This window comes from Cololabis saira, chromosome 12, assembly GCF_033807715.1.
Source record: "Cololabis saira isolate AMF1-May2022 chromosome 12, fColSai1.1, whole genome shotgun sequence".
Lineage (NCBI taxonomy): Eukaryota > Metazoa > Chordata > Actinopteri > Beloniformes > Belonidae > Cololabis > Cololabis saira.
The window spans coordinates 18,105,141-18,129,796 of record NC_084598.1 but is presented as its reverse complement, the minus strand read 5'-3'; the positions used below and the strand labels follow the sequence as shown (position 1 = coordinate 18,129,796).

At 39.7% G+C, this 24,656-nt stretch overlaps 1 protein-coding gene across 1 annotated transcript; it reads left to right on the top strand.

The window, feature by feature from the left end:
* Positions 1 to 4,697: 4,697 nt before the first annotated feature.
* On the top strand, positions 4,698 to 24,439 carry cdh26.1 (cadherin 26, tandem duplicate 1). The gene is made up of 19 exons (XM_061735799.1): positions 4,698 to 4,802; positions 13,442 to 13,501; positions 13,600 to 13,692; positions 13,808 to 13,954; positions 14,048 to 14,195; positions 15,790 to 15,959; positions 16,046 to 16,180; positions 16,289 to 16,474; positions 16,616 to 16,887; positions 17,290 to 17,435; positions 17,535 to 17,759; positions 17,843 to 18,064; positions 18,684 to 18,808; positions 18,907 to 18,978; positions 21,529 to 21,591; positions 21,853 to 21,942; positions 22,207 to 22,245; positions 22,394 to 22,462; positions 22,616 to 24,439. Exons 1-19 carry the CDS (start codon positions 4,776 to 4,778, stop codon positions 22,832 to 22,834), a joined length of 2,508 nt encoding a protein of 835 aa, XP_061591783.1. The 5' UTR covers positions 4,698 to 4,775; the 3' UTR covers positions 22,835 to 24,439.
* Positions 24,440 to 24,656: the final 217 nt, after the last annotated feature.

Below are 24,656 nucleotides of genomic sequence, written 5' to 3'. Positions count from 1 at the left end.
AATTAGGAGTTCAGGACCATAACAGCTAATTCCACTTCACCATCTGCTTAACTGATGCTGTCCTTGATGATGCGTTTTTGATGATGAGTGTTTTGTATTTAATGGCACTAGTTCTACATTTCCAAAAGTATCCTTTCTGCATCACGCTCTTTTATAAAAAACAGCACTTATCACATTTACTCTGATGTTAATGTGCTTGTCAAACGAGGATAACTGTTCATTTTTTCTGTTTTTTCAGTTTTATTAAACTCAGTTCAGTTAAAAGTACGTTATGAATCACTGAGGGGCTATAAATGTATCAGAAGTCAAAATAAAATAATGATTAATTATTAATTAATTATTACCACCTTAAACTTTCATCATACTTTGTAATCAGTAAAATTTTCCTCAAACTAATGTCAAAAAGTCATAACCTAGAAGGTTTTTATTGATATGTATTGTAAGTGGTGCTAAGTAATCATCTACATTTTTGCTGCCATGTCCTGTCCCTAACCACTCAGCCCAGTTTAAAGCAGCACAACGTAACTTTCAGCTTTTGTTGAGTTTGGCGTCTCCTTTGGACAAAAGCGGTAGTGCTTTACCAGTAGTGTGGAAGGGTTCCTACCATGCTCCTCAAAGTTACATAGTGCCAGTGAAGGCGATACAGACCCCTCAGACCATGACAGAGGTGTCATTAAACCTGGAAGTTGGAAGGTTGATGTACCATCACAATGACTCTGGAAATATTATATTAAGGTGGAAAAGTTACGTAGTGTCGCTTTAAAATGCTTGAACCTCAAACTTGCCTTTTTAAGCAAGATAAAAGAACAAAATGAAAGGATTATTTTTCTTTAATCACATGGCAAATAATGAGGTAACAAACTCTTGGATCGACTAGAAAGAGATCGTGTTGTAAAAAGCGTCACCGCATGAGAAACTAAACAAGTTCAACTTGGCCTGGGGCTGAATCAAGAGGGAGTGCACTCCTGCTCATTTCTCAAGAATGTTTTCACATTGTCTGGACAACAACTAGTGTTCACGGAAATAAAAATGTATGATAAGACTACTGCATTTATGATATTCTAACATAAAAAAATAAAATTAATTCAAAAAATAAATACTCAAGTAAAGTACAGATACAATGGAGCCTCCATGTTGGGAGTGGCTCTGGCCTGCAGAGGGTCGTCCTGGGGGTGGTTCTGGCCTGGATGGTTGTGGAGCTCTGCACCACGGCTTCACCGCTGTGGTGTGGACTCCTCTATCCGTCCGGGCCGGGATGGTCTCTGTGGAGGAAACCCTTGTAGCTGCGGGATATGAGACCTCCTGGCGTGGATGGTCTCCCTGTTACCGTTTCCTCACCTGGATCGTCAGCGCTAAGCCATGTCTACACTGTGTGTCTGCGTGTGTGTCTGTGTGTGTAACTTGGGTGAATTGTGGTGTGCTTGTGTCTGTCTGTGTGTGTGCGGGGAGGGGGGAGGGGGACAGGGCATTAATACGTTTTATGTTTGTATTTGTTTTATGTAAAGCACTTTGTGTTGCATTTTATGTATGAAAGGTGCTTTATAAATAAAGTTTGATTTGATTTGATTTTTTTTTTTTTTTTTTTTTTTTTTTTTACCTTGTCTGCACACATATTATTGATTGATACCATGACGGTAGAAACCAAAAGTGTATATATGTGCATTATTACTATATGTAATATATACACATATATACGCACACATATGCGTACACATACATAAATATACACATACAAACCCAGTGTTTTTTTTTTTTTTTTTTTTTTTTTTTTTGGGGGGGGGGGTGACGACATCCACTGCCAATCCAGGAAGCAGGAACACACGGAGACACACGTCAAGCACTGGAAATCTGCAACAAAAAACCACAAACAAAGCACGAAACCGGCACGGAGCCATCCAAAACACGAACAGCAATTGACCTAAATCTTGAGATCTGATCGCAGTCTGAGCTAAGCTATCGCTACCGCTACCTAAACCCAAAAACTAGAGAGCCAGCATGCAGGTGAACAAGCCAGTGTGTATGTCTATGTGTGTGTGTGTGTATGTATATGATCATGCATGTGTGTGTGTGTGTGTGTGCGTGTGTGTATGCATGTGACTAAATGACTATATGTGTGTATGTGTGTGTGTGTGTGTGTGTGTGTGTGTGTGTGTGTGTGTGTGTGTGTGTGTGTGTGTGTGTGTGTGTGTGTGTGTGTGTGTAATAAACCAAACAAAGCTCCACCTGAAGTGTATCTATAGTGGGGGAGGGGGGGGAGCAAACCCGCCACCCGCGAGACCAGAGGCCGACAAGGAAGAGCCCGGAACCCAGGCCACCGGCAACCCCACAGAGGGGAGAAGTAGGAGGGAGGCAACCCACCGCCTGCGAGGCCCCCCCCCCACCCGGCGGCGGCCGAGGGGGCCCGCGGGCGGGGCCCCCACGGCGCGGAAAGAAGCAGCCAGGGATCCCGCAGCGGCGGACCGCGACCCAGGCAATCCCCGGCCACCCGGTCCGGGCCGGACACGCGGCCAGGAGGCCCTCACCCCTCAGGCCAACGACCCGACGATTTGATTTGATACAAGAAATATCTACTTAAGTAGTAACAAATTATTTGTAGTTTGTTAGTTCCTACCTCTGTCTAGGTATCATATGCAGAAAACACGTGGCTGATATCATTTGAGCCATGACCAGTCAGAGATTTACAGAAGATAAGAAAAGCTTGAAACCGAATTCCTTGTTTAACTGGACACTGGTGTAAAGATCTAAGTACCATTCAAGCGGTGTTTGTCAGTTTTCTTGCTGCAGCATTTTAAATGACTTGTAGATGTCTAACACTCTTATTGGATGCATTACATGAAATAAAAGCATGGATGGGTTTTTCCAGATCCTACTTTTGACATAATTTTGTGGAAAAATATATACCTTTAAAAACATCTGATCAACTGGATGACTGTGATACCTGTGTAAGACTGAAAATAATAACTTGGAAATAATAAAGACTGGACAAATGGCTAGACAGGGCATTTGATTATCTTTGCATGCAAAGGGTCAAACGTACATCTCTGAGAGTTGATGAAGAATGATCACAAGTGTCACTAACACACCAGTTTTACCAGAACAAAGTGAGGCGCTTTTAGACAATATGACATTGTAATGGGAAGTAAATTATTGATATGGCCCTCTCATTCACCCGACTTTTGCCCCAAGTTATTAGATGACACGTTTATTACGTGGTCAGAGAGGGGCATAACAGCAATATGTACACTTGTGGAAGGAAAAACCTTTAAGAACTTTGATAAACTCAAACGGGAGTTTAAACTTGAAAACAGAGATCTGTACCGTTATTTACAGCTACGTAACTTTTATGACAAGGAAGTGAATAGGTACTTATCAGCGGAGACTAATGAGATAATTGTATTTTTCTATGGGCGCATATAAAAGAACCCCCTCAAAGACTGTATCAAAACTTTATAGCTGTCTCCAAAAAAGTAATGGAAGAAACTCATTATATATCAAATCAAAATGGGAACAATAATTCAATGTTGTATTGTCAGAGAGTGATTGGCTTTCCATGTGCAACACACAGCAATCTTCAACTAGTTCGTGAAGATGGCAAGAATTCGGATGGAAAAATCTCATACGCTTTTTTATCACTCCACACATTAAACAAACACAACAACAACAGAATTGTTGGCGAGGGTGTGATCATGTAGTAGCCAATCACTCTCATATCTTTTGGACATGTCCAAAAATACAATTATTCTGGCATAATGTTATCCAAACAATGGAGGAAATTCTAAATCTAAGAATACCTAAAGACCCAAGGACTGTATATCTGGGACTTATGCCTTCTGATGTAATTGAAAAGAGAGACATCTACCTCTTCAAAATATTGACTGTTGTTGCTAAGAAGGCCCTGACAAGACTCTGGATGAGAAGTGATCCCCCAGGACTGAGACAATGGCTACATATTGTTGAAGAAATATACGCCATGGAAAAATTTTGTTTGAGAATTAGCGGAATGGATTTTGCTCAAAAGTGCCAAAAATGGTCTACATTTAAGATAAAATCCCAGCCATGCCCTTAAAGAACGTAAAGAAAAGAATTGCAAAATACTACATCTCCCCCAGGAAGTTTTGATGTTATAATTGTTACTATTATTTTTTATTTTTTATTTATTTTCATTATTTTTTTCTCTTTCCTTTCTGTGAAACTTGAAAAAGACAAAATAAAAAGTATCAAACAAAAACAGCCTTTTTACCAGGACATGTACAATGTATGTGGAAAAAGAACATCATGTACCAAATGTATGTGACTTAAAAGTTCAGTATGGTATAATAGTTGATTTAGAATGCTATTTCAATGTTATTTCGATATGTTTTCCTTTTAATTACAGAACCTATGCATTTGAGCTTCATGTTTGTGATGGTAACACGGTAACCTGAGCCACAGGCCTGGAGGGTGCACACCTGAGACAAGCCCTACGTTTGAGCCCGCCCAGGCAGTAAAGAATTCCCTCTGAAAAACAAATACTTATTTACATAGCATAGTAAAAAGGAAACATATAGAAATTAAAAACGCAATGGATCTAGTCTTAGAAAAAATCTGTATGCAGAATTATTCCTTTTAACACGTGGTAGTGCTATATAAAAATTGCATGAACAAAAAGCACTTTGTTTACAACAAAGACAGCTGATTGGACGCCTACAGGTAGTGTGGGCTTGTTCTCTCTGGGTGCTTACCTGAGCTGTCTCTGGGAACATTCTCGCAGAGGACACTAAACTTTGTGAAGCACGATGACAATCATTCCTCTGCTTCTGCTGGTAAGCAATTTTTTTTATTCTCAAGTTTATTCTCAAGTTAGTTGGGTTTTGAATGTTGTGATGGAGTCTGTCTGTTTTATGTGGGAGTTCCAGAGTCTGGGTGCCGAGCAACTGAAGGCTCGGGGTCGGGCACCCATGGTGCTGAGCCGTGAAGTGGGAATGTTGAGAAATATGAAACTTTGAATGGTGAAAACAAAATTCTATGAAGCATTTACTGCAGTAGGTTTAAAAAGTCTAAAAGGAAGTACCAGTGCAACGACTATATGCATTATAATAAGTGTCGATATTTCTTTAAACGGTGAACGGACTGTGTTTATATACTGCTTTTATGTCGTGTTGCAACTCAAAAAGCTTGTGTACTGCTAGCCACAGTTGCACACACATTTATACAACACTTCCTGTTTTAGTCTATACATTGTTGCTATCTATAATATATTTGGAGCTGTACGAGGGTCAGTTCGGTGCACACATTAATTGCACTGCAGAGGGGCAGGGCTCATACTGCTGATGTTCTGCTTGGCAGATGACAGTGTTACCTCCATGGACCGCAGCAACGCTCTTTGTAATAGGACCTTTAGGTTTACTGGGGCATGCATTTGCTATAGTCATTGCATTAGATTGTGTCAGGTTTAGTGATGCGTATGCCTTTTTGTTTTCACAAGCACGTTGCTGTTTTTCCATACCCTTTAGCGCTTATCCTATCCAAATAACTACTGTTGGTGTGAATTAGGACATATGTAGTTGTTCCACTTGACTCTGAAGGAAGGCAGCACGGTGGCTAAGTGGTTAGCACTGTTGCCTCACAGCAAGAAGGTTCCAGGTTTCTGTGTGGAGTTTGCATGTTCTCCCTGTGTTTGCGTGTGTTCTCTCCGGGTACTCCGGCTTCCTCCCACAGTCCAAAAACATACATAGTAGGTTAATTGAGGATCAGGGATTAAAGCAAAAAAAATATTTTTGACTGAAAACATTTTTTCAAGCTAGTTCATATTCCCCCGCCATTTATGCGCTGCATCACACTTTAAGAATGGCCCTTTTCTGCCGTGCTGTCACTTCCCAAAGGTTGCAAGTAAAAAAGTTAAATGCTGTATTAGCCCTTCTGTTTTCTGTTTATCACCATTTGATTCAATCCGATTCGATCCGATATTGATGTGGGTTAGTGTTATTAAAAATGTTTTTTGAGGTGTTGCCTGGATTATAAGACATAATAATTTCACAATAATTATTGTAAAATAACTAAAAAATAAATAACTCAAATGGGTCTTTCAAAATCCATTTAAAGTGCAAAAAAGAAGGAAATTGCAACAGCTCATGCAGTAAACAAATCGTTTTAGTTTGTCTAATTTATTCTGTCACCAGAAACACAGCTTGCCATGAAGCATCAGGCATTTTTCAGGTCTGTCATGACAAACCGTGTGTCTGATAACAGAAGAAACCTAACAAGCTCTAGTAAATATAGATAATATGAACTTCATTGAACTTATATACCATTTTGAAATTTAAGATTAATAATAATGACTTGGATTTATATAGCGCCCTTCAAGGCACCCAGAGCGCTTTACAGAGATCATTATTCATTCATACACATTCTCACTGGTGGTGGTAAGCTACATTTGTAGCCACAGCTGCCCTGGGGCAGACTGACGGAAGCGTGGCTGCCATATCGCACCAAACGGCCCCTCCGACCACCACCAACATTCATACACATTCAAACACATTCACACGGGGCAAGGTGGGTAAGGTGTCTTGACCAAGGACACTACGACAGCAAACTGGGACAGAGCGGGATTGGAACCGCCGACCTTCCGATCATTGGACGACCTGCTGAGCTACTGCCCCATTAAACATCCAAAACACTGAACACTGGTTGTGCACGGTTGGGTGTGTGTATGAGTGTGTCCGTGTCTGTGTGTAATGTGTCTGGCGATTCAATGATCTGCAAGTTTTGACAGCACACAGTTGACTGGAGATGGAAGGATACGTGCAAAGAAAGATCATGTACTTTAACGGCGACGTCTGTAATAGGTGGAATCATAATTTTGTATTACAGCATGACGCGCTCTCCTCGTGTGCAGGTTGAGCGGGAGCGAGATCCGTTTCTTAACGCAGCAGCTTGTCTGCGCGAACGGACATTAACGCATATGACAGCATAAACACAGGCTCAAACAGCAAGTAACTTCCAGCCTTAACAGTCTTGCTCAGCCCGCTGTCTGTACGGAGTCTGTACGGTCGTTCTGTAGCTTCTGAGCTGATTTCTCAGGCGGCCACTTCGACATGTTTGTTTTGTTCACGAGGGCAGCGGGGGCGGAGAAGCGCGCAGTGTCCCCGGCTCTTAGTGACCCCTCTTGGAGCATTTTCTAAAAAAAAAAAGTCATTTAGTTCGGGAGTTTTAAAAACCAGCTCTTTGTTAACGCTACCGCTGCTCTTTGACGCCGTGTTCATTGTTTGATAGTTTCACACCACGCGCATGTGTGAATTAAATGACGTGACTACTGGGATTAAAGTTCACCTGGCGAAAATCTAATGATGAAAAATAATCAATCTTTAGACATACAAATCGATTTCGAGAATCCATTTAGTATCGGAAAATCTTTTTTTTTCAACACAGGCCTAGTTAATAAGCAGCGAATAGACACTTACCGAAAAAGCTGCTCTCAGATGACGTTATCCATCTGCTCTCCATTTTGAGTTGGTAAAATGAATCCACATATTACATATTCGTTAATTCCACTCATGTAACCCATTCCCCTAGTCTCTGCAAAGTTACAAGTCGGGTCTTCTCTGAGGAGCAGGGGGGAACCCGCCCTCCTCTGTTTCTGATTGGCTAATACCAAGGCTCTGGCTAGCTTTATTGGGTTACAACAGCGTCAGTTTGATGCCCAACATGATTTCATTGGATAGTCTAAACTATACCACAACAAAACGTACGTGCAAATGTTTTTTTGTTTTTTTTTTCCTCATTTTCCAACTGACGGATATCCGTCTAGAGACGGAGAACTTTAATCCCTGGATGATTCTTAAAAAGTAGGTGTGAGTGTGAGAATACTTGGTTGTGTGGCCCTGAGATTGACTGGCGAACCCCTGCCTCTCGTCTGTAATGAGCTGTGATAGGCTCCAGCAGACCCCCGTGACCCTGTAAAGGATAAAGCGGGTGTAGAAAATGGATGGATTCCTTTTTTTGCTTGTTTTTTTCATTCTCTCACACTGACCAAACAGCCCCTAAACATCCCAGTACTTTCATGTATGTTCATGATCGCGTATGCTACTTCGGCCATGGCAGCTGACACACGGCCATGCTGGACCGTGACTACCCTCACTTACAGTGACTTAAAAAAGTTTGTGCTCTGTATTCTAAAAAAAAAGAAAAAAGATTTCCGACAAGGACGTAATAATTCTGCCTGTACCAGACAATGTGACAATAACATCTACAGATAACATCTACCTTTTGATGACCCTTATTTAAATACATGTGCCCATGCTTTGCTACAGTGTAACTAAGACCGTTTTTTAACTAAATATGAAACTCATAATGTCATTAAAATGAGTTCCCTCTTCAAATATTCCCCACTTGTTTGCACTTATGCCACCTGGTCTTCTACCAGTGAAATTCATGCAACAGGTTGTTATAAATTTCTATCTATCCATTAGTTATATGCGCTCATGTCCCATTCAGGGTTCTGAGGGTCTGTGGGGGGTGGGGTGGGGTTTATGGCTGGCCGCCAGTCCATTACAGGTTGTTAGAAATGTGACAATGGTTATTAATAATAATAATAATAATAATAATAATAATAATAATAATAATAATAATAATAATAATAATAATAATAATAGATTTTATTTATATTAAAATGACAAAAAGACAGGAGTCCCCACCAATGTATTTAGATGCATAATAAAAAAGAACTAAGGAGGAATGTGAAAATGCAGGATGTCAGTACCTGGATACTGTATAAATGTATAAAGATCCAAAGCAAAAAACAAACATCTGTTGTTAAATTTAGTTAAATTCATGTTAAAAAAGGAAGAATGCCTAAAGCTGGCTTTTATAACCTTACCCACGCCCATAGTTTCGTTTAGGTGGAATCTCAAATGATCCACCCAGTCTTCCTGAGAAAAAGGCAAAGAGCCAAAATGGTGGGCCGGAGGGAAAAAAAGAAAAAAGAAACCTGACACGACATTCACCTCAATCCCCTCCTGAGGCAAAACAGTCTCAGCTTGCTAGCCTCTACTTGCAAATGAAAAGACCCTAATTTCCTCAAAAGCTTTCTTAAAAGCAGAGCTCTAGTCAAACTTAACTTTGAGATTGAAATAACGCTAAGGAGTGCAACCACCTTTAAACTGGTGAAAGTAATCTTAAGTAAGGTAATATAAAAATACATGATACTTCTCTTGGTACATCGCAATCCAGCAATCCAGCCACCACAAAATTTCATAAATCTCTGCAGGGTAGTGGCTGAATCTTCCGTCTAAAGGGCATAGCAGCCTGTGAATATAAGCTTTAGTTGACTAACTGGGCTATTACCTGAGTTTCACTGCCTTCCTGGCTTTGATCCTTTCTCTAGGACTTAAAGGACTTAAAGGGGACCTATTATGAAAAACACGTTTTTTCTTGTTTTAACATATATAAAGTGGTCTCCCCTCACCCTGCCAGCACAGGGGAGACAAAATCCCATGAATTTCTGCAAGGTCTCTGACCCCCGCCGGACAGAATCCCCCAGTGTCACGTGATTTTTTTTGAGCCGATTAAAATCTGCGAAATAATAAAAGTCTGCCGAACCTCTGCGCCTAGGGTGACGTCACCCTAGGCGCAGAGGTTCGGCCTCCGCTGCTGAAACCACGCCCACAACCAGCTCTCTCCGCTGGCTGGAGTGGTCCTTCCTTGAGCCAGTCGGACGCTGCGCCGCGGATCCGGGTTAAATCATCCAGGTTCCCGGGTGGTTTGGGAGCTGGGTCCTCGGGGGTCCGTCCCAGGTCGGATCAGCTTCACCCTCCGAGATTTTCAGCCAAATCTGTCGGTTTGATCACCGTTAACGGGCGATGCGCAGAGGATGCGCCCCGGAGCCGATCTGTGCGCCGGGCGCCCGCCGTGGGGTTGCGGCGCCAGCGTGCAGCATCCGCCGGGCAGATCCGGCTGAAATTCCGCTGGTCGGTCCCCGGGAGTCCCTGCTACCAGTCCAGGCGGGTTCCTGCGGTCCCGGCCGGTTGGAACCGGTCAGATTCCCCGGTTAAAGCTGCGGTGATGCACGCTGCTCCAGCCTACTTCCTGGTTCCCAAAGCGGGGTCCGTCTGACTAAATTGTCCAGGTTCCCAGCCGCTTTGGGAGCAGGGATTTCTGGGGTACGTCCCAGGCTGGATCAGCTGAGTTGGTTCGGGGGGGTGCGTTCCCCCCCGGGAAATTTTTTGAGCATAATGCATTTAAATGCATCAATCTGGTGCACTTTGGAAAGCTAGAATAACAATAATAGGGTGTCTGCTGCCTTAACTTACCTTGGAAACATAGATATCCTCTCCGGAGCTTCTCTACCCGGCTAAACTTATTCTCCGCTCCTCTGTTTGTGTGAGCACAGAGCATGCACAGCCTTCACCGCTGATTGGCTGTTTCCCGTGCCTGTCTCTGTGTGTAACCAATCAGATGGTGCTGTGGGCGGGACATTGCTGGACACAGTGCAGTGACTGCAGGCAGAGAGACGCGGCTGCATAAACCCCAAAATAACGCAGTTATTTAAAAAGTTACACTTTTTTATATTATTATTGTTTTATATGTATACGAGAGGTGCCGGATCTGCCCAAATAAGTCCCGGAACACAGGGAGGCCAAAATCAAGAGGTGCCGGATCCTGTTCCGGCAGGATCCGGCACAAATTAGCCCCTGGCTACCAGTCTATGTCCATTGTTATATATAGTCTATGCTGAAACCCTGTGATGCTATTCGAGCCATATGTTGATCTTTGAAAAGAGTAATTTGAATAAACTGCATTTACAAATTCATTATCTGTCTTGTTCAGCTGGATATTTTTGGTGTCAGTGGTTGAATCTGACTACAGCTCTATCATGTGGCCTACCTTCTCCATCTGTGGTGGTGCTCAAATGTGTGTAGAGATAAAGTTTAAATCAGAAACAAAGACAAGGTAAAATATAGTGTACTTCCATTTTTCAGATGATACAGTACACCCTAATGTCATATTACTTTTTATATTACTCCCTCTCTATTCATGAGGGATTATTGCAATATTTTTTAATAGTTCTTCTTTACTGAGATTACATATATTTGGGACTGCTGTGGGAATCCAGGCCTAATAACTAGTTTGTGGAAGATCTTTTTCTGTAAATGTTAACAAGCACACACAGAGAGGCCCAAACTGAGCATGATGGAACTGTTATAGTCTGCTACAATGTATACTCCACTTTAGAGTACAGATGTTCATGTATCTCTGAAGTATCGTAAAACTGCTTCTTAATAGTCTTGACATCTCCTTCATCAGTGTCATATTCAAGTGGGTAACAGAAATTATCAAATCACCTTCTGTCAGTAGCGTAGGCAGGAAAAAGACATTGGGTGTGCTCCAGCAAAGACTGGGTGTGCCACATTTATTTTCAACAAACTTAGTGTTGAAAATACACTCTGTGTTTTTAATGTTTTAACAAACGCTAAAAAGCCGGTTTTTCTTTTCATTCCAACATTATTTACTCTACAAAACATTCTCATCAGTAATAACAAACCATGTGTCTTTTAACAAGCCATAGGCCTTGAACCAGCACCAGACAGGCTTCACATAATAACTTGGGTTTAACAACCGCATCATTTTTGGCAAGCCTGTATGAACATACGAATGTATATGTAACGCTGAAAAGTCAGCAGTAGTTTGCAGCAGGTCTAAACATGTGACTGCTCAATCAAATCTATAACAAAGTAATTAAAAAAAAAACACTTTATATGGGTTCTTAAAAAAACATCACAAAAACATAGGCTTACAGCAATGACATGAACATAGTAAAATATAAAACACTCATGTGTACAATCATGCTCTTATAGAGCCATAACCTGGTATCCACATTAAGCAAGATCAACAACGTTATTTATCCATCTGAACACAACTGTTGGGCATTCATCATATGATAATGTACCAGCTTGGCCTGATGGTTTCGTGTTGCACAGCAACCAGCAGAGTAAAAGACAACGATGTTGCTGCGTACCTGTGCGTACTGCGCAGCTCTTATTTTAAAGGACAAGACGGCGAAGCTTGGCCTTGAACACGTTTCTTATTTCATCAGGGTCCAGCATCTCAGCGAGCTCTTTTTGAAACATGAGCACAGAGATCCTATTCAGTCTCTCTGTGTGCATCGTAGCTCTGATGGATTTAATCCTGTTTACAATTGAAAGAACGCGCTGCACAGAGCAACTTGTAACAGGCCATGATATCAGAATACGAAGCAAACAGTTCAATGTTGGGGAAAACATCTTGGGAGTCTAAGACTTTACTAATGGAAGTGAATGAACGGATGTCCCCCATCCACTTTCAGTTTGATGACTCCTCCAAACCAAGTCCAAAATGCCTTGTGGCAATACGCCCACACGTCACAACGCATAGCCTGGCAGCAAATTTACACAAACTGATTGATTGATCGAGTCCAAGATATTAGTAACACAAAAACAAAGGGTGCATCAAATTTGTGGGTGTGTCATGTTGCCTCTGTGGGTGGCACTGGCACACCCATGGCTGCACCACAGCATAGCGTGCATACATCCACACACTTATCTGATGCTGTCAGTTGCTGGAGCCACTACTTAAACCCTTTAAAAATGTCAACTCTAAAGGGTTATTGGAGAATTTAAAAGGACCTCTAATAACATTGTAACTTTTTTTTGTAATAAGCATAGACTTCTGCTGAAGTGACCAAATATAGTCACTTGCCTTGTAAAGGGTTAACCACAGCTGCAGAACTAGACCAACAAGAGTGTTGGTGCTTTAGCATGTTTACATAAAAAAAAAACATCTGTGATCAGGGGTGGAAATTGTGTAATTCTGATCAAAATCCTGTCAAACAACTGAGTATGGGGAGTTCAGGGTGGTTCAGGGGTGCCGGAGTCTAACTGTGATATAATTCTATCATGGGTTAGACTCCAGCACCCCTAATCTTACGGATTCTCCAGCCATGATTCCTTCTCGTGCTTCTGCCTTCTTACCACTATTGCTGTCTATCAAACTAAAAAAAAAAAACAATATCCCAACCTTAACTATACTGACCCACATCCCTTGATATTGATTACAAATTTCTTAGATATGATAGCTGTGATAATAATTACTACTTTTTGTTTGTACTGTGATAAAACTCTAGTATCATTCTCCTGCTACTTCCATTTATTGCATAATGCATTATATGCTGTCTTAAAACAAGAAAAAAGAAGAAGAAATCAGAATATTTAATTAAACTTGATGTAATTTCCCCCTATCAGTGATGACGCTCAGGTTAAATGAATCAAGAACTCTTGGCTGCTTGTACATTTGCAATTAATTAAACCTTACATAGACAATGTGTAATTGAACAATGATTACAACATGATATTGTAAAATAAAAGCATCTTTAAAAATTCCTGGTGATGACTGGAATGGTTTAACTGTCCTGTTTTCCTTTTGCATATAGGTTGCAATAGCAGCCCTGGCTTCGTGTCATGGTGACAGGAGCAACAATCGTGAGAAACGGGTATGTCTTTAATGTCTTTTGCATTCTTCTTCGAAGTTGTGTCTTGTGAAATAATACCTTAATATGTGCACATCTGTTCCACATTCTCGCTTGCTCAGGATCTCTTGGTGCGTTCAAAAAGAAGATGGGTCCTGTCTACCATTGAACTAGAAGAGGAAATGAAAGTGAAATACCCATTCAAAATTTCTACGGTGAACAAATCTTAGAACTTTTTGCACTTACTTATTATCAGTCAGTGTGGCAGCTCACTATTTTTTAAAGGTTAAATATGCAAAAGTTAACAGCTCATGTTTATGTGTTTTGCAGATGTTTAACGACAAGACTGAAGGGGTAGAACATGAGTTTAGGATATCTGGAGATGGTGTAGATGAGGGACTATTTTCCGTCAACAAAACAACTGGAGATGTTTTCGTACACGCACCTATCGACAGAGAAAAGAAGAACTTATACCATGTGAGAAAATATGAGATTACTTATCCTTTTCAAAATAAGAGCTTGATGTTTGTAACTTCTGGAAAATGCTTAACTTTATATTTTAATTCACAGATCAAATTTGACGTCTACGACCAAAAAACCAACGCAAAGATGGACAGGGAATTATCCTTTGATGTAGAAATAAAGGACATAAATGATAATCCACCGCGATTCATCAGGGCTCCAAAGCAAGCCAATGTGAACGAAAATGCAGAGGAGGGTAGGTATATTTTTTTTTAATCAAAATTTTATGACATGTCAATGTCATGGGAGCAATGAAGAGTGCAGGTCTTTTACATGCATTGTTAAATTTAGCTTTAGGTACCGGTATAAGTCTATGGAAGTAAATATGTCACCAGGATTTGAATTAAAAATGCCACCATCCATCCATCCATCCATCCATCCATCCATCCATCCATCCATCCATCCATCCATCCATCCATCCATCCATCCATCCATCCATCCATCCATCCATCCATCCATCCATCCATCCATCCATTTTTTTCTGCTCATCCGTTAACGTCCTCCAGCTCTTCCGAGGGGAATCCGAGGCGTTCCCAGGCCAGCCAAGAGACATAGTCTCTGCAGCGTGTCTTGGGTCTTCCCCGGGGTCTCCTCCCTAGGGAGGCGTCCAGGAGGATCCGGTACAGATGCCCAAGCCACCTCAGCTGACTCCTCTCAATGTGAAGGAGCAGCGGCTCGACTCCGAGCTCCTCCCGGGTGACCGAACTCCTCACCAGTGTTGTGCAAGTTCATACTTTTCATGAACTAGTTCAAAGTTCAGTTCACATTGTTTAAAAATGAACAGTTCACGTTCATAGTTCACCATTTTCATTTTGAACTAATTCAAATTGAGTTCATTTCAATATTTTTAGGTGAGAAGTACGAATGAAACGCCACCCTATCCTAAAACTGTTGTAGTGGTCTTCAACCCTGGTCCTCAGGATCCCTGTCCTGCATGTTTTAGATGTTTCCCTGCTTCAGCGCCTTGATAAAAATGACTGTCATTAACAGACTTGTGCAGACCTGGATGACGGCCATTAATTAGAATCAGGTGTGATGATGCAAGGAAACATCTAAAACATGCAGGACAGGGGTCCCGGGGACCAGGGTTGAAGACCCCTGCTGTCTACAATCATGTATTGTCCTAGTGGCTTTTCAACTTTACTCAGAGACTGTAAATCTACAACAATGTAGTCCATTATCAGTGTGTCTACCTGTTGCTGGTAAATCAAACCCCTGAAGGCTGCAGGTGTGACTGGGGTCGTTTGGGGCTGTTGGGTCTTCTTGGTCTTTCCTGATGACTTTTTTTTTATTTTCAAGGACTTGCAGATATTTTCTCACACTGGACGGATGCTTTAACTCCACATGACGTTTCGAAATACAACATTACATTTTCAGTTGCATTTTTAATTCTAATCCGGGTGACACATACTGTATTTATTTCCATATAAGTCGAATTAACTACTCCCACCATAGCTATGGCTGCGGTGGTAAATTGGAAAGACTTACTGGTCTCTTTTATTGTGGATGGCTTGTACACTTTGGTTTTTCTTTCCTGTTCTGTATCATTCTGTATGGGTTCTTTGCCTAGGGCAGGCAAAGTTAAGTGGAACTCTTCTTCAGACTGGAAACATGTGACCTGAACTGTTAAGTGGTTAGGTTTGGGGTAACTTGTAAGAGAAAGGTACTCAGTTAAGTGCAGGTTGCATGTTTCCTGTCTGGAGTGGAGCTCCACCACCCAGTAGACTAATAAAATACAGTATATACTTTTTTTTAACATACTGACATACTGGTGTCCTCTCCTCTTGAAGGGTACCTGGATGTGCAGCTGGAGGCTACAGACATTGATAAGGAAAAAACGAACAATTCTACATTCACCATGAGTGTGGTATCACAGACCCCAAAAGAGCCCCCGATTGTTATGGATCAGATTGATAACAGAATGGGCCGACTCAAATTTACAGGATGTTTTGATTACGATGTGAGACCCCCAAATCTATTTTTCTTAAGCAGAGACATTTCAGTTTTGGAAAACCTCTCAAATATCTTTTTTTTAATATATTTCAGAAAGCAAAAAGCTACACAATTGTTGCTGAAGCAAAAGATAAAGGAAAACCACCCCTTTCCTCTACTATTGCTGTTACCCTCAATGTTGTTGATACAAACAGTCATCCACCAAGCTTCAAGAAACTAGAGAACCAGGCAAGGACTGCTATAAATGCTAATATATAGTATAACTTCTTCAATTGAATAATTGATGCTGTGAAATTTGTAACATTTCTGTCTTATGACATTTCTTTCGGATTTTAGCCCCAAGTTGAGATTGAGGAAATGCTGACTAAAAAGGATCTGTTGAGGGTTGCAGTAGAGGACAAAGACACTCCTAACACTGATGGCTGGCGTGCCGAGTACTACTTCATCAGTGGGAATGAAGACCAAATCTTCAATATAGAAACTGACCCAAAAACAAATGAGGGTATTTTGAGTGTTGTCAAGGTATCTGTTATTCTCACACTGATGGAAAGTATCCAATCAATGCGGACACAACTACAAGTCCAACAATATTTTATCACAAATATCATAAACACCATATGAAATTATACTGTTCTCAAGTTTTATTGTGTATCTTTTTCCCAGGAAAAGAATTATGACATAACGGCTCTGGTCAACCTGCAGATTGGAGTAAAGAACGTTGAATCATTATCCATTTGTAAAGATGGAAAATTGACTCGCGATGAAAAAGAACTTCCAGTTCCAGACTCAATGAATATCACAGTCAAAATGATTGATACCAATGACCCCCCTACGTTTGAAGTGGTGACGGCTGATGTGTACCACAAGGAGGAAACAGAGCCAGGACAAGAGCTGTTCACACCAAAGGTTACTGATGTCGATTCCACAGAAATCAGGTATGATATCAGGTATTATCAGCTATTATTTGTGAACTTGCCTGCTGAAAAAACTAAAAAAAGCCATTGACAGATGTGCATAAAAATGTTATAAATGCTACCATTTTTATTTTAATCAGTTTTCTTAAGTTTTCCAATACAAAATCTGGCATTCCACATCATGGCCTCACAAATATTTTCAAATTATAATTGAAACCCATTTTAATTATTCGGCCTTGGCAGATGTATGGAGGTTAAGACTGCTCTTGTTGCAGCACTGCGCACAGAATTTACAAAATGTTCAGTGTCACATCAACTTATCATCATTAATGAAATGAAATGCATATTATATATATATATTGGTTTTAATACTTGTTTTCATGGTATTCTGAAATACCTACTGATATTTCCAACTGTGACCAGCTTTAAGCTGATAGATGATCCAGCTGGCTGGGTCACCATTGATGAAAAAACTGGAAAAATCACAACAGTTCAGAAGATGGACAGAGAGTCACCTTTTGTGGACGATGACAACGTTTACAAATTAGTCATCGTTGCCATAGATAATGGTAGGAAAAAAAAAACTTTACAGTATACTGCAATCAAATTCAAACTGTTGCTTATATTTTAATGAAAAAAATGACTTGCTCTTTGCTGTTGTGTTCCAGGTGAGCCTAAAGCCACAAGTACATCCACCATCAAAATCCACCTCAAGGACATCAATGACAACTCCCCTAAGCTGGTCAACAACAGCTTGATTATGTGTGGAAACAGTGCAAATAAAATCATCCTGTCTGCACAAGACGTTGATGCAGATCCTTACAGGGGACCCTTTGCTTTCTCGCTGGACGATGAAAATCTGAAGCAGCATTGGAAACTAGACCCTTACTTTGGTAAGTACATTCCTAGTACTCCTCATTAATAAAACAAATAGCTTCATTTGAAACATTGATCCACATTTGACTTTATCCTTCAGGTGAAGAAGCTGGGCTCGTCCTCCTGGAGTCACTTCCCTACGATAACTACTCCGTGCCGCTGATGATTCAGGATCAGCAAAACGTGATCGGACGTGAGACGGTGCATGTGGTGTTGTGTGACTGTGAGGACGACAATGTTTGTCGTGGCAAAAAGCCACTTTCATACAACATTGGACCTGCTGGCATTGGACTGATTATTGCTGGACTGCTTTTATTTCTGAGTGAGTACAGGAATCAGTAAACACATACATAACTTTGGCAGAAGACAATCACATAGCCTGATTTATCCATTTCACATTTTGATAAACATTGACTTTTCATGTAGATATAATTCCATTCCAGTCGGAACCTGAGTCATTATCATAATCACTATGCAGGGGAATTTGCTTTGATTTTATTTTGCAGGATGCACCGATCAGTTGCTGAAATATGAATTACAATTTGAAACCCAACCAATAAATGAAATAAAAGGAACAAAATAAAAACAGAAATAGAAGAATACTCATCGGACCATAATTAGATACTTTTGGAATAAGGAAAACGCACATTTAAGGAATGGATGAGTGGATGAATTCATAAATTACAATCAAAAATGATGACTATTCATTAATTTGTCAGGCTTTAAGGGGTTACAAATGTGTTGTGAAAGGAATTTCATGGACAAACGCCTGGTCTTTTAAAGAAAATCACAATGTTAATCATACATTTACACTCAATAACATGATATTTACATAGGACTTGAAAATTAGAGGATATAGTTTCAACTGATTTGTCGATGTAAAGGTGGATTTTTTGAATATATATGTAAACTCTGTCCTCTGTGGTATGATGTGTCTGCAGTATTACTCCTCGTTTTTTCTTGTTACTGTGGAAAGAAGAAATTTACATACATAGACATAGACAAGGATGAGGGTCACCAAACACTCATCAAGTACAATGAAGAAGGAGGTGGTGTTCCATGCAAGGTAGGTTTGTTGTGATGTGTTTCTTCAAATAAACTGGAATAAAAGGGCATTATACCTTAAAGTTCAACATTTATTTTCTCTCATCTCACTTTTTTCAGACTGAGCCCACTGCATTGACACCCATTACGACTAAAACAGTGGTAGATGGCTTCAAGCAGAGCTTCCCACAGGTACTTGCATCTCTTCTCATATCTCACTCCCCTTCTTGTCCAGGATATTTTTACATCATGCATTTGATGTGTCAAATACTGCTTTCAGTCACAAAACCCATTTATTTAACAGATATTTAACATGTAGGACGAAGCGAATGTTGAACACTGACTGTATGAAAACCCATTTCGAAGTGTGCCATCCTTGCAGCGGAAACCATTCTGCCATTTGAGGTTAATTGTTGATTGTTGAGGGTGATGGTTAAAAAATAGCTGAAGGGCGTCTGGGTTGAGACGGGTGAAATATTCCACAGGATTTACCAAATTGGAGACCCAAAATCATGTATATTTAAAGCCCCTAAAAAGTTCAAAACAGCTGTACCTCTCAGAAACAGACAATCAATTCATGAGCCAGATTACTGCCTGTTACCGTTACTGTGGAACTGAGAATCTTTTTTAACATTTTTTTATTTTAAGTATTCACATCTTTAAACGTTAAAACAGCTCCTACTATCCACCTTCTGTGTTGCTACCTTGCCTACAAACATAGACAACACAGAGCAGTGCACTTCACCTCAGCAGTTGGGGCATTTCATTGATGGTCTTCAGCAGTAATTACAACCAGAACCCAGAACCTGTCATCATGGAAAAACAAAGTCAATCACATTTATTGCTGTTTCTGTTTTGCAGGTAATACCTGAGTAAAGATATCTGAACTTTAAACCTCCCCGTTGAAATAATATAGCACTTAACCACTGACAGACTGACAGAAGTCACAAGCTTTTTGGAGCACTACGGATGTTCAGGGTACAGTGGGATGCGTATACTTATGTATCTTCAACAAGTTCAAAAGGATTACTGCTAATCATACTTGATGGTCATAAACTGTGTATAGACTCATTCAGAGTGACCAGTTAAGCAATAAATTCTTGGGTTCCTTCCTCTGTACAAAAGGTGTAAAAAGACAGCATCTTAACATTCCAGGACTAAAACCGAGACTCTCACAGGCTTTTACAGCAAAACGTTGCATAAATATCTTTTGTCATTCTGTTACTGTAAGATAATCCCCTGAAAGAGTGAATGACAACTATAATCCATCTATGTTTTTTTCTGTGGAAACAATGATGACAGAGGATTGCAGTGTAAGGTGGTGGTTAGTGGGTACACCTTTATGAAAAAAAAAATACACAAGGCCTGCAGTGTTTGCAAAGGATTATGTAGCAAGTGGCTCAAAGAATGGACTGAAAGAAGCATGACCTAACACAAAGAAGACAAGGTGGACAGCTTAGTCCTCATCAGAACATATTTACTAATGATATACAAAAACACTAAATCATGTGAACTACAGATGTGCGGTAGGCAGGCAGATGTAAGTGGTTGATGAACTGACTGAATGTTACTAAACCCATGAAGTATAATCGTTGCAGTATACAGCCAAGCACGCACCCCTTCCACTTACAAACAGCTCTATATGTACTTTTAAAAAAAAATACCATCAAGAAGAAGCAGTGTGTGTGCATGCACAGTAAGAAAGACCAAAGAGTTGATGAACCTGTTGCTGTCATAGAAATCCCTGCTGGGGACACCTATTGGTGTCTGCTTAAGCAGCATAGCAGCTACTCTTGCTTCTCTCGGCCATTTTTACTATCAATTGTTTTTTTTTTTTCAAAAAACATTAACAACTTCTAGTGACAATATAGGCAATATACCGGTAGGCAATTCTCAATAAGAAGGGTGTGGTCCTTGTTGTAGAAAGGCAATCATCCAATATTTCCAGCATGAGACACTTGTGTGACTTAAAGAAAGGAAGAAAAGAATGCTGTGTATTTTGTGAGAACTGACTAAGCAGTTGGCAGAACATGCTGAAATGTACATTCAGATTTAAATGTGGGGAAATCAATTAAAAAACACAAATACATTTGACCCAAAGGACAGATGTGTAGAGCTGGAATGTGTGTCAACCAAGTCAGCATGAACTCAATCGATTCATATTCACTCCATTGGGATTGTGGACAAATGCTCTGATGAATAGGCATTTATTCTCTATCTATCTATTCTCTACCACATCTAATTGTGGAATGTGTTGTGGGAAAACCTATTAAATGATCTTTAATATGTTCTTGCTAACTAAAGGAATAGTTAAACTGAAACTGTGTCTAAATCACCAAGAATAAGACTTGAGAGATAAGCCAGATTTCAGTAGATTTAATTAAACAGTTGCATGCAATCGGGTCAGATCATACATCAGGTGTCTCGATTCAGAATTACAATGAAGCAAAGGAAGCATCATACTTTTAAGGCATAAATGAAGATGATGTAAGAATAATGATTGATTCTTACAATTTTGATAGACAAAACATTGTTAAGGTCGATGTTAATCTTTTTTGGAGCAGACGACCAGTCTGTACACTTCGGCCAGGAGAAACTTTTGCGACTCTCAGCATTTTTGGTTTAATTAAGTGGCCAAGACAAAACTTTCCATCACAGAATGCTTTGTTAAATACTAAATACTCTGCTAAATCATGTGAAAGGCTCAACTGTATGCTTTATTAACTTGTTTTGCTCAACAAGGTGCCTGAGATGTCCTTAGTAACACAGCAGAATGTGGATACATTCAACACACAGTTTAACACGGTGAGTAATAAGTATTTAAATACGGTACTACCAACTTTTTATTTTTGTCTGACAAGGTAAAACACTCAAAAAACAAAAAACAAATTTTTTGTATTACATAATTACATAATTCTACAAAAAACGAATATATAAACATTTAATTTTGGTAACTCTTAAGATTGGAAACAACAGATTCATATGTAATATTGCAAATAAATCTGACAAAGTATGGATGTTTGTCCTCTACTAAGCTCTGAAACCCTAATTTTGCCTAACTTTAAGATGAACCAAATGAACCAAATGAACCAAATGGGCACAATGAGCTTGCATCACCAAAGAGCGTCTCAAAGAAGCCACGAGGACTATTCCACCGTGAGTGATTATGGCAGCATTAAAAAAATGTTTCTGCTTCATTTGACATTTTTTAATGAATGTCTTCTGATATTGCATCTGTAAGGTCAATCATCCCTGCACTGTGAATGCCTACTGAGTTTTCACAGTCATCTTAACAAGATGGTGTTAGAGCTTTTATTTTGAAAATTGCATTTCTACAAGTAAATCATCTGTAAGATATTGACAAGTGAGGGTATAGGACTAAACTAACACATTTTAAACTGTTTTCTTTTATTTCTTCAGTATGGAACAAGGACATTTAATAGGATGAACAGCTACCAAGTAAGTACCGCACTTCAGTCACACTGTGGTTTTTGACAATTAGGCAAAGCAAATACCCAAAGAAACAGTTTGTGAAGTCTGAAATTATAGTCACATGTATAGACATTACATAATGACTATAGAAGCTCACAAGCCTCCTCTCCATCAGGGCGAGATGTATTCCCACCGTTCTGCAAATCTACTGGCCCAGCAGCGCCTTGAATGCCTGATTAAGGAGGTATTTTCTCACATCTCACATTGATGGTCACGAAATAAGATCATTAATGTTCATCTTCTGCAAACAACTTAAGTGATGAACTATTTAGTGCCAAGAATTGTGTTTTTAAGATTTCATGGAATAACAATTTTATGGTATTTCCAAATCCCACAGAGGCAGATTGTGGCTGATACGAAGCTTGAAGACCAAGTAGAGTACCAACCCTTCACCTTTGCCTTTGAAGGGCAGGGCAGTACATGCCAATCACTGGATAAACTGTCAGTCGACAACCTGGAGGACGGACTGCAATTTCTGGATGACGTAGGGCCACGGTTCAAGACCCTGGCAGAGATCTGTAACCACTCAATGCAAACAAAAAATATACAACTTTAAAAGGGTACTTAAATGATTGTTTATTGTTTTTTGTTTTTTGTCACAAGCAATTAACGATAGTTTTTGATTGCAATTATGCACTAATCCGACTGGATCATTGGGGAAGTGATATACCACAATGGCTGCATTTTTATGTGTACAGATACCCATTTAAACATGACGAACATTTAAATCCAGGAAGTGTATCTTTTAATCATTCCATGAAACAAGGATCATGTGACCGTTGTTAGATTTTCTACTGAATACAGTGTTTGATGATCTGAGTTTAAAAAGTTTAGATGGTGACTGGATTTGTACTATTTTACCTTTTTTATACTTAGATATAAGCAATGATAAGAGTGATTGGTGGGCTTTAGCATAAGATACATACTGTACGTATATACTGTGACTACCAGTCACATGTGAAAGACTACTCGTTTATCTCATTTGTAAATGTTCCTTGATGAGCAATAACACATATCTAACTGCCTAAATGGAATGACAGTCTGTAAAAAAAACTAAACAGTGAAAATATTTCTACAAACAGTAAATGTCTATAGTTAGTTTAAAATGCAGCCAATTAGGGGTGGTGAAGTAAAACTATGACAAAATTATGAAAAGTATCTTTACTTAATTTTAAGTACATTTTTGTACTCTTTGTCTCATTATACATTTTTTTTAGGAATACACTTTTAATGAAGTATTTTGATATATATTTGTACATTTGCCAGTGCATATGTTGGCTGAGCGTAATCTTTGGGCGTGAATTTGTGAAATCTGTAGATATTCTGTCAAAGTCTGTACTTTTCCATTTGAATGTAATTGTATGCAAACGAAACCTGTTGCTACAGAAATACCCTTAACATAAATTTAACTGGTTTTAACTTCAATTTTGCTCTTGTTTTTAGCCTTGCCAAGAGAGTTGTTTAGACTGTCTGGTCTTAATGTAAAGTAGGGTGTGCATGCATAGCAATCAGTTCACATCACCTCCTCCTTGATCGTTATCTCTGCATCTGTGTTGACAAGCCAAGACAAGGCGGGGTTGACTCACGGAGGTGCAAAGTTGGTGATAATAACCATGAGAACGATTGATTTATAGTACATTTTGGAAAATGTATTAGTCACAGAGTTTGAAGTGAGAAAAGCCAATTTCCCAAAGACCTCTTAAAATCTTTTAATGTGGCCCTCTGCTGCTACATGCTTGAGAAACATCCCAGAATGCAACATTCAGGAGAGCTTTTAAAGGGAAAAATTACACCTACCTAAAAAAAGAGAAATAAAAATGCGTATAATTCCTCTTGGCCACTGTTATCTGATTTTGGTTGAGTGACACTAAACGTCATAATTTTTTCCTGAACATGCCCCGGCATCTTGAGACTTCCAGGAAGACATCAAAGGCTGCGCCCTCTGTCTCATTCAAAAATGCCAAACTGAGTTTATGTGTGTGTCCTGAGTAACTGTTTTTTTCTTTAAATGGGGATTGTATTGAATGTGCCAATCTGTGATGGATTTCAAAGTCGTTGTCTTTATGCATTTATACTTAATCTTTCCACTCATCATTTGAATGTTTTACTTGAGAGATGTGCAAAACTGATAAGAGCATATTAAACCACGAACTTCATTTTTGACTTGTTATGTTCTCTTTTTTTATTAAACGTACTGATATAACACATTTTTGAACACCCTAGAAACACAATTAAGACTCTTCAGAGGAAATTGATAAGGAGCAGCTACAGTAGTTAGTAGGAAATGTCTTCTTCATTACAACAGACGAAGAAGAGATATTGTGCACTACATGTCCACTGAAGCACTGATGGAGCTCACATACCTGCCAATGATTGTA